The 14,315-nt window shown below is 42.6% G+C and overlaps 1 protein-coding gene across 1 annotated transcript in view; it reads left to right on the top strand.

The window, feature by feature from the left end:
• The window catches only part of LOC124775929, a 97,377-nt gene that overhangs the window by 42,612 nt on the left and 40,450 nt on the right, over nucleotides 1-14,315 (top strand). The window contains exon 5 of the mRNA XM_047250777.1: nucleotides 10,966-11,083. Coding sequence (XP_047106733.1) covers nucleotides 10,966-11,083 — 118 coding nt within the window. The remainder of the gene's footprint in view (nucleotides 1-10,965; nucleotides 11,084-14,315) is intronic.

Below are 14,315 nucleotides of genomic sequence, written 5' to 3'. Positions count from 1 at the left end.
TTTGTTTCTTAACTACTGGTTTTTGTTTCATATCAGCAGATTTCTTCGTCTTTGTCATTATCGTCTCTTGTATCTATTAGAACTGAAAGATACTGTTGCCTAAATAACAGCAGCTTTCCGGATTTTCTGACATACTTAAAAAAAAAAGATTTTTTTACCACAGTCTTATAATCTCTGCTGCTCTTTGTAACTCTGTCTTTAAATTTATGTTTGTAAACCAGATTCCTTACTGAGCAATTTACTCATTCCAGTTAAGATAAGTTTTGTACATCCCGTGTTTCCTAACACAGTTTGATATTTCTATTCTTCCTCAGTGTACTATACTTTATATTATGTGTACCCCTTTCACTACTTATTCAGCCAACAAGCAATGAGGCTGAGGTGGTATATATGAGTATTCATCTTTATTATCTTTGAAATAAATTGTGTCAAAATTCAACACCAGCTATTGTCATTGTTGTTGGCTTCCCCAAATTACTTTAGCTGAATGGTGGAGATTCCTGAAACAGGTCACAAGTAATCCTCCCAAATGAGTTGAAATGAGCTAGCTTTACATCTCTGGTGTTCTTGAACAGATTTATAGAGATTTTTGGATTTAACTGCTGTCATTTATGAACACATCAGTGATATTTGTGGTCACAAGTTGTGCCCTAAGAGGATGCATTGTCATGCTAGTTGCCCATAGTGCTCACTCTTTCATGTCAGAGGATCCACCATGGTTTATCCAATAGGTATAAGGCATGAAAGTAGAACTAACCTATATTTCATAATAGCGAAACAACTGAGTAGAATAAAAGCATTGTTCCAGCCTCAAAAAGAAGGGATAATGTAGAGATATGCCATTGAGGTTGCACTGAGAATTTTGTGGACATGTACAAGTATCATTAGGATGTGTGAGAAAATTTAATCAGTACAATTTTAGTTTCTTAGTTTGATTTTTCGAGAAACATAGTAGTTAATTGTAAGATGAAAGTGAAGAGTATACATATCTCACAACAAGCATGAACTTTCTTAGATTTCATTGTTGTCTGTTTACTGATGTAGTATATTTGTATTGCATGATATTAATCTTTACTATTTTCCACTAGCAATAAGGGTATTGATGAAATTATATGAAGAAGTCTTTAGGCTACAAATTCTATTCCTTTCTTTACAAAGCAGACAAAGACCTGCAATTTCAATCTTTTCATTTGTGATAAATATTACATTTCTGAGTAACAAGTTGGATTGTAGTTTTCATTTTCACACAATATATATCAAAAGTTACCCTGGTTGTGTTTTTCAAATGCTGTTAATAAAACTGTTATTAGATTTTGAATCAACAACAGACAAATTCATATTTATATAAGCACCCAGCTCCTGGTATCAAAAGCTATTCTCTCTGATATCTCCATTGATATTCAACAATTCAGCCTGGAAGTGACTTCCAGTGACATCTTGAAAACAATGAATGCCAAGTTCTACAGTTCACTTGAACTAAGAGTGTTATCTCTATTTTTTCAGATTACCAGAGGTCTTGTTTTGAGAGGCAATTCACTTGTGTTTCATGTTTCACAACCTTACTTTTTGTTCCCGTTATACCAACTATGTAAATTCCAGTTACTGTTAACAGCGTTAAGTGTTGTTTAGTCTTTAATGAGTTAAAGAATACGCTAGATATGATGATACTTCACTCCCTGATTCTGTAAATATGTAAACTTCAGAAGTCCCTGGTATTATAGGTTGTGGATTGTTGATAACTAGGTTTTGTTCTTCCAGCAGTAACCATTCTTTTGTCGGTATTTTGTGCGTGAAATTAACATACTTATCATTAACTAGGCCTTCTAATGTACCTCTATGACCTGGGTCCCAGCCCTGGATCCAGATCACACTACTTTTTCCTCATTGGTTGGTTACGAAATCAGCATACTATGTTACTACTTTGTGCTCTATTATTACTTGGCACAAATTCCTGCGAAGTTACTGGACCTAAATTCGAAGATGGTTGGTTCTTCTGATAATTATCATTGCCATTATTTCTGTTGCATTGGTGTACTCTAGCAAAGTTGGCCTCATTTTTTTAAAAATTATTATTACTATTCCTTTTGTAATTCTGATTTTTACTTTGTTGTACACTCTCATTGTGGTCCTTACTTACGGCATCACGTGCATCCACAAAGGGCAACAATGCTTCTAATATTTCCCAGCCACTACACGAGATGTCTTCTCTTTTCCTCCATCGGTTTATCTAAATACTTCGCCCGTGTTAAATGCTAGTGAAAATATTTTCTCATAGTACCCCACATATTATTGTAATATTTCAGGTCCCGCAAATCTGATATTAACTTCTCTTGTGCACTAGCCGACCAGTATTTTTCTGTAAATTTCTTCTGGAAATCTTCCCAAGAAGAAAAGTTCTCAATATTTACAGTACCCCATTCTGAGGCTTCCCCTAAAATGTACCCCACAGAAAATTCAATTTTCTTCACATCTTCCCAGTTCTTTGGCAAAGCTTGATTGAATGTTTTCAAAAAATGAGTTGGATGTACATCCCCATCTGGCTTAAACTTAGGGAATTTTCTTGATAACCCCAAATTCGCTCCCCATTGCAAATCAGTAACTACTTAAGTAGTTAACACAGCATTCAGTGAAGTTGTCTGTTTTTCCACTTTGTCCTGGATAAGTTTGAATTCTTTCCATAAGTCATCTATAACATTTTGAGTATCTGAAAGTTCGGAAGAAACAGTAGGGATAGGTTCCTGGAGGTTACTCTCGCAGCAGCTTTTCGATCTATCATTTCCTCCACCTGTTCCTCCAAACTACTTACATTTATAATGTCTGACTTCGCTAGTTTCTCTTTAAAGTTTCTTTCTGCATCACCTACTCATGTATTAATACCTGTAATTTGTGATTGGATTATTGGCATTAATATATTTTGCTTGTTGGCACACTCTTTTAAAGTGTGCAACCCCTGCTTTACAGCATCAAACTTAACACAACATACATTTTCAGATGATCCTAACTTTTCATTAATTTTGGATTCAACCATATTACATGTTTCCTCAGTATCAAATTCTAATTTCTTTGTCAAACCCTGGATTTGATCATTCTGTTTCTGACTAAAGTAACTGAACAGTTGATTTACATGGCGGTTTACTTCATTCTTTAATTCTAATTTCAAATCCTATACTTTAGTATTTAAATCATCAAATACAGTATTTAAAGCCCCCATGATTTTGCATAAACTACTAAGTTCTTTGCTTTATTATTAAACTTTGGCATTGAGCAAATTTAATTGAGAATTTACTGAGCCTAGTTATTTCTTTAGAGTTTCATTCTGAGCATTAGAAGCTTCATTTAGTTCATTTCTTAAAGCTGCTGAATCTGTACTCTGTACATCTAATTTAGCATTTTGAGCTTCGATTAGGTTTACTAACTCAGACCTGTCTGACATTTCTCTACTGACTCTCATAGCCATAACTGGTTCCTGAGGTTTTTTCCATTTGTCCTAAGTTATCCATATTCTTATTAACTTTAGACCTAGTAATCATTTTCAGAAAATTCAACTCTGAGTATAATAACTACAGTAATTTTTGTGGCGGTGTTCGTAGCGACAAACACTTGTCTGTAGAAATGGCTTACGAAGTCACCGCCACACTTTTAATAGCGGGCCGACCGGTCCGCTGGAACAGTGAACAGAAAGATGAAAAACCAAACACTCTCATTAAATAAAAGTCGGTACTTATCTTTATCAATGAAGATACAGAAACACAATAGTGAACTCCGTGTCTACAGAGATCTGTCTAGTTCGAGTCGGAGCGGCTAGGTCAGCGTCGGCTGACGACAAACAACAACTCTGCTGCGATGAACACACAACTGACTAACAAGTACACAATTCGGTGGCGAGTATACAACTGAGCGGCGAATACAGAACTGTCCTAGCGCTCGCGACTCCAGCGCTTAAGAAGCCAGAAGCCAGCGGTGGCGCGCGCAGACTTGCGGCGATTTCCTGTCTCGCTGGCGCTGCTTATGCGGACGGCGTCCGTACTTTGATGCTGCCAACCTTTTGGCAGCGGGCTCGGTTGGCATTACTGGCTAGGATACAACACTCCTCCCCCCCAAATCGCCGCACCGTCGTTGAATAATGACGTGGCGAGCGTCGACGGCGGGGGAGGGGTCCGGCCGCAGGCGTAGCAGAAGAGACCGGGGCGGAGACTGTTGTCGGTGGCAGTCCCCGGTCCGCACCCCAGCATTGGCTGCGCGGGGCCCCGGGAAACACCGACTGAAAACCGAGGTCAGGGTGCACGCCTGTGACCACGGGCGCAGCTTCTGGTACTGGACGCGACGGGGCGTCGGGACCCACGAAGAGAGGCAGCGTCTCCTGACGCTGCGTCGACGGCTGCTGAGCGGGCGCCGGACAAGGCGCTGCGGTGTCAGACTCCTTGGGGGTGCCCAAGGAAAGCGGCTGCAGGACAGGCTGCACAGCCACCGCTTGGGAAGGCGGCCCGACTGAGGGGTCGACGTCCATCAGCTCCGAAGGCGGTGGCGACTGAAGAGGGACCGCAGGCGCCGGAGCGACCACCTGGGGCGCTCCCGAATGAAGCTGCGCGGGAGGCATCAACGGGACGGGCTGTCGGTGTGGTAGCGGCGACGGCTGCTGCTGCTGCTGCTGCCCTGGGGGCGGCAGCGAAGTCGGAAGGCGCGGCTGGAACCCGCCGCGTACCAAATCTGTGGACAAAGAACGAGCGGCAGAATCCGGGCGGCCAGCGCGGCGCAACTGGTTCTGATGCCTCCTGTGCACCCCAGTAGCACCTTGAACAGTATAATAACCGCGACCCTGGACACTTATCACGGTACCACGTTCCCAACGACGGCGACCGTGATAAACTCTGAAAAAAACGGCGTCGTTGCGCTGAAAACGCGTGCGATGCTCAGAAGCGGCGGGTCGATCCGGGGGGTGCAACAACCGTAGTAGGGTGCGATGACGACGGCCGTGGAGAAGCTCCGCAGGCGAAGGGCCGTCGCGTGGCGTGGTCCGGTACGACGACAGGAACGTGATGAGGGCCTGCTGACGAGAGTGCGTAGCACGAAGGCGGTCCATATGATCCTTGAATGTGCGTACAAAACGTTCCGCTGCATCATTCGATTGAGGGTGGAACGGCGGAGTAAGAACATGGCGAATGCCATTGGCAGAACAAAAACTTTCGAATTCAGCAGAGGTAAATTGTGGACCATTGTCAGACACTAAAACTTCTGGAAGACCCTCAATACAAAAAATTGAAGTCAACGCCTGTATAGTTTGTGCAGACGTTGTAGACTGCATGGGCACAACAAACGGAAAATTACTAAATGCATCTATCACGATGAGCCAACGAGAATTCCAATATGGACCAGCGAAATCAATATGTACTCGCTGCCAGGGACCGGTAGGGCGTGCCCCCTCAAAATAGCGTTGAGGCGGAGCAGCTTGGTGTTCGGCACACGTCGAACAATCTGTAGACATCTGCGTAATCTGCTTATCAATGCCGATCCATGTACAATGACGGCGGGCAAGCTGCTTGGTGCGGACTACTCCCCAATGACCTTGATGCAACAAGTCGAGGACCTTGGATTGGAGCACTTGGGGAACCACTACACGAAGCTGGTCATTCTCGGTGCGTAACAGCAAAACTCCGTGCGAAACAGACAACAGATGACGTTGCGGATAATAGCGACGAACCACAGGATCCGATATGTCCTTTGCCTTGGACGGCCAACCACGTTGAACAAAACGTAATAGTAACCTCAGATGAGGATCCGTAGCTGTCTCACGTGCCACCTGACGATAATCAATCGGAAAATCTCGGAGGGATTGATGCTCATCGGCGTCAATCTGATGGCACGAGTCTTCAGAGGAATCGAAGACATCATCCGCAGCAAGCGGCAATCGAGAAAGCGCGTCAGCGTTTGCATGCTGAGCTGTAGGGCGATACAGTATCTCATACTGGTATTGTGACAACAAAAGGGCCCAACGTTGTAGTCTCTGAGCTGCCGGCTGAGGAACTGGTTTAGACGGATGAAACAGTGACGTCAGGGGCTTGTGATCTGTTACTAAATAGAATGGTCGACCATAGAGGTAGTGATGGAATTTTGTGACACCGAACACAATAGCCAACGCTTCCTTGTCCAATTGGCTATAATTACACTGAGCTTTGTTTAGCAATTTAGATGCGAACGCAATAGGACGTTCAGTGTTACCGACTCGGTGAGACAACACAGCACCGAGGCCGAAAGAAGAGGCATCACAAGCTAACACCAGAGGCTTGTTAGGGTCGTAATGCACCAGACAACGATCATTCAATAAAGCCTCTTTAAGCTGCTGAAAGGCTGACTGGCAATCAGCTGACCACACAAACGGAACATTCTTACGGCGGAGACGATGCAACGGTGCAGCAATCTGTGATGCATTAGGTATAAACCTAATATAATACGTCAATCCGCCAAGAACTGCTTGCAATTCATGCAGATTGCGAGGGGCGGGCAAATCACGAATAGCTGCTAAATGTGACTGGGAGGGATGAATGCCTTGAGCATTAATAACATGTCCCAGATACTCCATCTCCGTAAGGAAAAATGAACATTTATCGATGTTGCAACGTAGGCCTGCCTGAGACAACACTTTAAACAAACACTCCAAATTACGGAAATGTTCAGCAGGCGTCCAACCGGACACAACAATATCGTCTAAATAGTTGCAACACGATGGCACATTAGCCAGAAGTTGAGACAAAAAACGCTGAAAAACAGCTGGAGCTGACGCACAACCAAAAGGCAAACGCAGAAAACGGAACAACCCCAACGACGTGTTTATGACAAAATACTGTTGTGATTGCTCGTCGAGGGGCAATTGCAAATATGCTTCACGGAGATCAATTTTGGAAAAGAAACGAGCTTCCCCTAACTTATCCATCAGCTCGTCCGGTCTAGGCAAAGGAAAAGAATCAATGACAGTCTGAGGATTAACTGTCGACTTAAAATCAGCACACAAATGTAACTTGCCAGACGGTTTCTTTATAATAACTAAGGGAGAAGCCCACTGGCTCGCTGAAACGGGTTGAATAACACTGTTGTTTTGCCAACGACGAAGTTCATCTTCTACAGGTGCCCGGAGGGCGTGAGGCACTGGACGAGCACGACAAAAGCGAGGCTGAGCATTATCTTTTAACGTAATATGAGCGGCAAAGTTCGCAGCACAACCCAGTTCGTCTTTAAACATGTCACTGTATCGTTTACACAACTCGGTTATGGTGTCTTGAGGAACAACAACAGAATTAATCTGCAACACATTGTCTTGGATAGACAGGCCAAACAAGTCAAAACAGTCCAATCCGAAAATGTTTACACTGTCTGTAGCGCGGAGCACTGTGAATGAAACTGTTTTTGTATTGCCACGGAATGTGGCTGGCACGCTACATACACCTAACACAGGAATTTGTTCCCCACTGTAAGTAGCCAAAGAATGTTTTGCCGCTGAAAGTTTAGGGTGGCCGATAGCCGCATACATAGCACTATTTATGAGAGTCACAGACGCACCAGTGTCTAATTGAAAATTGAAGGTCTTATCCTGGATGCGTAGCTGCACAAATAGTTTATTACACTGTCTCTGGATCGGTGCAGTGGAGGCGGAAGACACAAAATCAGCGCGTTTAGCGCTAGTTCGCTGCTTACGACAACTCGTGGGTTGGGCGGGTGGAACAACAACTCCCGCTTCACTGGCAGTCTGTACAGTACTTTTTACAGCGTTTGAATTACGCTTGGGTCGCATAGCAGAGGGCTGGGTGGGTGGCTTATTGCGAACAAGTTTATTGCCCACACGAACCGTGGAAGAGTCTTTAAACGCGACCTTCTGGGCGGGCTGGCTTTGAAGAACATGAATATCCATGGGCTGGGCAGCACTAGAATTGTTCTTGCGTTTACGCAAACAAACAGTCTGGATGTGTCCTTTCCTTTGACAAAAGTGACAAACCGTGTTTCTTAACGGGCAACGTTCACGAGGATGAGCAAGAACACACTGAGGGCAAGACTTAACTCTATCATGTTGCACACGCGGCTGACGAATGTGTTTAACATGACGCGGCCGGCCAGTGTTTACAGTCTGACTCTGCCGGTGGGGCCGCGGGCGTGACATAACTTGCTTAGCACAGGCAATTTGAGAAATACATGGCTGATCTAACTCACACTCAGCATAGTCAAAAGTATCTTGGGCTTCAATGATGTTCATCACAGTCTCTAATGACGGGTCAGGCAACTTTAAGATAGCAGCACGAATACGAGAATCTGCAATGTTTTGAGTAATAGCGTCTCGTAGCATGACATCACTGTAGGAAGCTCCACACACACAATTAAATCGGCACTGACGGGTGAGGCCCCGTAAATCTGTTAACCACTGTTTATGAGATTGATGTGGCAGTTTCTTGAATCTGAAGAACTTGAATCTGGCTGCTGCCACATGAACTCGCGACTCGAAATACTCAGCAAGCTTGTTAACAACAACGTCATAGTCTAAAGCTTCTGGCTGGGATTCCGGGAACAACTTACAAAGTAGTCGATAGAGTTCCACGCCTGCAGTGGAAATTAAATAAAGCTGCCGCTCAGTACCTGTGATTTTGTAGACTGTCATGTGCGCCTGTAACTGCGCGAAATATTCTCGCCATTCTTCTCTGGATTCGTCAAAAGCCCGGAACTGTGGTGCTCCCTGTGCTTGTTCCCTTTGTGTTGGTGGATGAGCCGCTTGTTTGGCGATTGCTTCCACCAGACTTTGTATTTGCTGACTCTGTAACAAGATCAACTGTTGTAATTCGGCAGACATAGTGAACACAAATTAAACCAGCCCCCAAAAGTTTATCACTATAATTAGTATAACAAGAACAAGTTGAACCAGCCCTGCACACGAGTGCGGAAGTCCTCGTCGCCAGTTTTGTGGCGGTGCTCGTAGCGACAAACACTTGGCTGTAGAAATGGCTTACGAAGTCACCGCCACACTTTTAATAGCGGTCCGACCGGTCCGCTGGAACAGTGAACAGAGAGATGAAAAACCAAACACTCTCATTAAATAAAAGTCGGTACTTATCTTTATCGATGAAGATACAGAAACACAATAGTGAACTCCGTGTCTACAGAGATCTGTCTAGTTCGAGTCGGAGCGGCTAGGTCAGCGTCGGCTGACGACAAACAACAACTCTGCTGCGATGAACACACAACTGACTAACAAGTACACAATTCGGTGGCGAGTATACAACTGAGCGGCGAATACAGAACTGTCCTAGCGCTCGCGACTCCAGCGCTTAAGAAGCCAGAAGCCAGCGGTGGCGCGCGCAGACTTGCGGCGATTTCCTGTCTCGCTGGCGCTGCTTATGCGGACGGCGTCCGTACTTTGATGCTGCCAACCTTTTGGCAGCGGGCTAGGTTGGCATTACTGGCTAGGATACAACAGTAATACTGTACATTCAAGGGCTAATACCACATTGTATTAATACAATAAAGTTCTGTTTTATGCACACCCAATGTAGAATTTCGGCTGCGTCGATGAGTGGATGTGTAATCAGGACTGGTGAAATGCAAGTGGTGCCGGCGACGTCGGATGTAGGCTTCTCCGTCTGCATACCCATGACATGTGAAAGCTGTATACTCCCCACACCAGATCTTCTTAGTCGAATTGTTCTCAGCGTATCTCTTCTTAGTCTAATACGTTGAGATCTTCTCTCCGTTCTTTTAACATTATTACTTTTTTACGTCTTCCCTTTTTTTTGCATTTACTAATTTTCACCATTCGAATTTATAGGCAGAATCCAAATCCGTGACTGGTATTTTTGTCTTATTATGCTTGGTTGCTATGGCAACATGCAACATCAACTTTTCTCACTTTCGTCTCTAATTCCCATTTTTTTGGCTCCTTTTTCACACGTCATCACATTCTAATGCTTTAGGACAACTAAGAGTGTGTGAAGTGTATGTGCAAACTTCCCACTTCTCTTAATTTGAGTCAACTTACTTGGTGTACACAGCCAATCTTCTTCTCTAGATAGCTGGCTTCTGGAATCTCTATAAACTTCTTCTCTGAAGAATGATGCTAGTTACAGGAACCTTAAAGACTCTCTGTCTACTTGTGAAATAATTAGGTACTCGAAGAATACTTTTCAACAACTATTGGTATATTTGAGCTTCATAAAGAACAAAATTCACATTTCGCATATAAGCATTTGACTTCTTGTAAGTCACTTGTATCGTCTCACATCAGAAACAGATTTAAGTATGTTTTAGAAAAGAGTTGGCTTAACAACCATAACAAACCGTGAAATACGTCTTGCCTCCAGCAAGCCCAAGATAAGAGGTTTTTTTTCAGAATTAAGAATCTCAAATGTTTGTGTTATTTGTAACAATGGTCACTGATATGATTAACACAGAATAACCTAGAAGTTCCATAGTTCTTCCTTTCTCTTTCACTATGACTTCCATGGATCGACCGACAAGTACTTGTCGGTGCAGTTCGACCGCCATGTCTACAATCTTTTTATGACAGACTTCAAACATGCACACACAGACATATGATGTGCAGTAGGTAGGATTCTATCATCCCACTCCCACATCTAAAATATTGTGTGTTCAAGAAGGTAGAAGGCCGAGTGGTTCTAGAATTTTTGCCAAAATTCTCGAAACACTAAAGTCTCACCCAGAAACTTCTCATTGCTTTCTGAGCTGCAAGCCGTACTGAATTGAGCACTAAGGAGGTAATCACAGAATTGAAGAGCCCATCTACTAATGGACATGGAATGATCTTTTGCTGGATGTTTTTGAGAATGAGCTATTGTTTTTATGTGCCATCTTAATATCAATTATTTATTATGTTGATATTAATAAGTCACTTTTTATTGGTAATTTCACAAGTATTTACGTATGTCTCTACCAGTGGTACCTAATCACAACTGACTGATTTGTATTGTGTTACAGTTGTCCTGTGACTCCAGCAAGCACAGAAAATATACACACAGCACAAGTCCACCCATCACCGACTTATATGAGGACAGGACCACATCCTCAGCCAAACAGCAGTACAGCTCCAGTGCAGGTACATACTGAAGTTCATCAGATATGCATTACATTTTATGTTGTCAATATTATTAATTTTATTTGTGTTTATGATAATTACACAGTGAATTTGTTACAATAAAATGTTTGAAGTTCTGTTTTCTGGAACTCGCCAAGAGAACAATCAAAAGTGATACATCCATATTCAGTTGTATAATATCAGTTGCATATTTTTCAGTGTCAGTTCATTCCACCTTGAAGGACTTTGCTATTTATACTGAATGTTATGTATACAAAATAAAATAGAGTTCGATTTCGTAATTGTACTGTGTTTCAAATCATTCTCTTGCTCCGTGGTTCTGAACAAAGAGAGACCAGTAACCATTAGTCAATATCATTTATAGATTTTTTGTTGTTGTTATTAACTTTGTCAAAGGTCATTCTTTTTCAAAATATGAATGTAAGTGTCCATGGTTACAATGCAACTGTCACTTTCTTGCATGTTTTTATCAGTTGCTAGGAGTGATAAGAACTTTGATAGTGTGGAAATTCTTATGAAGGGTAATAAAGTTAACACAAGGCAGTTACAGTTTTACTCTCTGTGAGGGAACTTGCAGAACTAGCACTCCTGGAAGAAAGGATATTGTGGAGACATGGCTTTGCCACAGCCTGGGGGATGTTTTCAGAATGAAATTTTCACTCTGTAGTATAGAACTTCTGTGACGTTTGGAAGGTAGGAGACAAGGTACTGACAGAAGTCAAGCTGTGAGGACAGGACATAAGTCGTGCTTGGATAGCTCAGTTGGTAGAGCATTTGCTCACGAATGGCAAAGGCCCTGAGTTTGAGTCTCGGTCTGGCACACAGTTTTAATCTGCCAGGAAGTTACTTGTGGTGTGTTTGCAAATCTATTCACTACAGGGCAAAGTGCTCATAGATCTAGGTAAATAGATGAAATGTAGAAATAATTACTGCAATAAAGTAGAGGTAATCCCGCATTATGTAAATTCATTGAGTTCTCATAATCCGTTTAACAGTTTTGAGGTTCAGACACCCGGAAAAATTTCGGACCCAGAAAACCACCCAGTTATGCCAGTATTTAAAATGTTTTGGGCACATTTGTGTTTGATGTATCTTAAAGAGTAATACGTACTTAAAAAGACCAAGCTGCAAGTTTTATTTTTTGTATCTATTTTAGTTCTGTGATGGATTGCAAATTTTACTATAATGGTGACAGAGTCTTTCCAAACAAAAACTATTATTTGAATTCTTGGGTAATGTAACTCATAATTGGCTTCTGTATAAAACGTCTGTAGCAACAATATTAGCTGTGGAAAACTGTAGCACACTGCAGCTTGCCTGAATATGAATCTCCTTCAGACTGTTCCCACTATGATATTTCTCGCACTGAGCTAGAATCACTGAATTCTTACTCCAGAGCATCATAAATTTCTTGCTTGCTCAACAAATGTGACAGGCATCAGCAACACCTTATGAATGCATGTACTATCTGACAACAATGTGAGCTCACATTGGCTTACACAGTTGCAACAGCAGCTCTTAGTAGTGTGCCGACTCACTGTTCAGTGGAGTTAGCACTGATCTGAAACTTCATGACAGACGAAAACTTGCCATGTGGCACCAACCTATGACAACCTATTCATGGACCATCTAGATGAACCCTTCCTAACCACCTCGAATCCCAAGTCCCTCACAGGGTTCAGGTTCATCGACGATATCTTTGTGATCGGGACCGAGGGTGAGGAGACCCTACCTACATTCCTCCAAAACCTTATCACCTTCTTCATTCACTTCACCTGGTCCTCCTCAAGCCAACAAGCCAGTTTCCTTGATGTTTACCTTCACCTTAAAGATGGCTACATCAGTACCTTTGTCAATACTAATGTACCAGCCACCAGCAATACCTCCACTTTGACAACTGCCACCCATTCCATACCCACCCGTGGTCGTCGCATGTGTATGATGAACAGTCTCTCACTCCAGATATACCAAGGGTCTTACTGAAGTCTTCACAGACCAAAATTGTCCTCCCAACCTTGTACAGAAACAGATCAACAGTGCCTTGTCTTGCCATTCATATACCACTTCCCAAACTCATAAGGCCACAAAGGAGCATTCCCCTCGTTACTCAATACCACGCAGAACTGAAGCAGCTTAATTACATTCTCTGTCAGGGTTTCGACTACCTCTCGTCATGACCTGAAATGTGGAATATTTTACCCATGATCCCCCGACACGTACACACATATTCATGCACACAAACAGTGCTATTCTGCCGCCGACAAACCTAAGCAATAACCTTGTCCACGTCTACTCCACCCCTGCTCACAATCCCTTCCTTCTTGGCTAACATCCCTGTAATAGACCTAGGTGCAAGACCTTTCTCATACGTCATCCCCCCCTCCACCACCACGTACTCCAGTTGGATCACAAGCATCACCCATCCCATTGAAGGCAGGGCAACATGTGAAAGCAAATCATGTGATCTACAAACTAAGCTGCAACCACTGTGCTGCATTCTACGTGGGCAGGACAACCAACAAAGTCTATCTCAACATAGATGGCCACCAACAAACTTTGACCAACAGTGCCATAATGTCTGTAGCAGTATCCAAAGAAATAAAATTTGTGTGTTTCATCAGAACATTAGAAGACTGAAAAATAAGATAGATGAACTTTTTGTATGCCTAGAAAATGGGGTAAATTCTGAAGGTATAGATGTTTTGTGTCTCTCTGAACACCATGTAACTAAAGGGATGAAGAAGTTAAATTTAAGACATTACAGATTAGCATCTTATTCATGTCAAGTCAACATGGAAAAAGGAGGAGCTGCTATTTATATAAAAACTGGACACAAAGTCATAAATATTGAAACAAATAGTTTTTGTGTAGATCAGACCAGTAATTGTAACAATCTACAGATCCCCTCAAGGTAACTTTCAGCTAGTCGTGAAAAATCTTGAGGCATTATTGAGCTACCTGTCAGACAAAAAGAAGCAGTTAGTGGTTTGTGGTGATATTAATGTAGATTTCTTAAAAGATATGGATAGGAAAAATGAGCTAGAATCTTTGTTTGGTTGTTTCAATCTAGTATCTGTTGTAAATTTTCCAACTTGCGTGCAGCAGGATAGTAGGTCACCTATTGATAACATTTTCATAGACAGTGCTCAGGCAGAAACAATTAATGTGTACCAAGTTGTTAATGGTCTATCTGATCATGATGCACAGTTAATGGAAATAACACATATAGCAC

Source organism: Schistocerca piceifrons, chromosome 1 (assembly GCF_021461385.2).
Source record: "Schistocerca piceifrons isolate TAMUIC-IGC-003096 chromosome 1, iqSchPice1.1, whole genome shotgun sequence".
Classification (NCBI taxonomy): domain Eukaryota; kingdom Metazoa; phylum Arthropoda; class Insecta; order Orthoptera; family Acrididae; genus Schistocerca; species Schistocerca piceifrons.
Note: the sequence above shows the minus strand (reverse complement) of the source record. Positions and strands in the feature narration are given on the sequence as shown.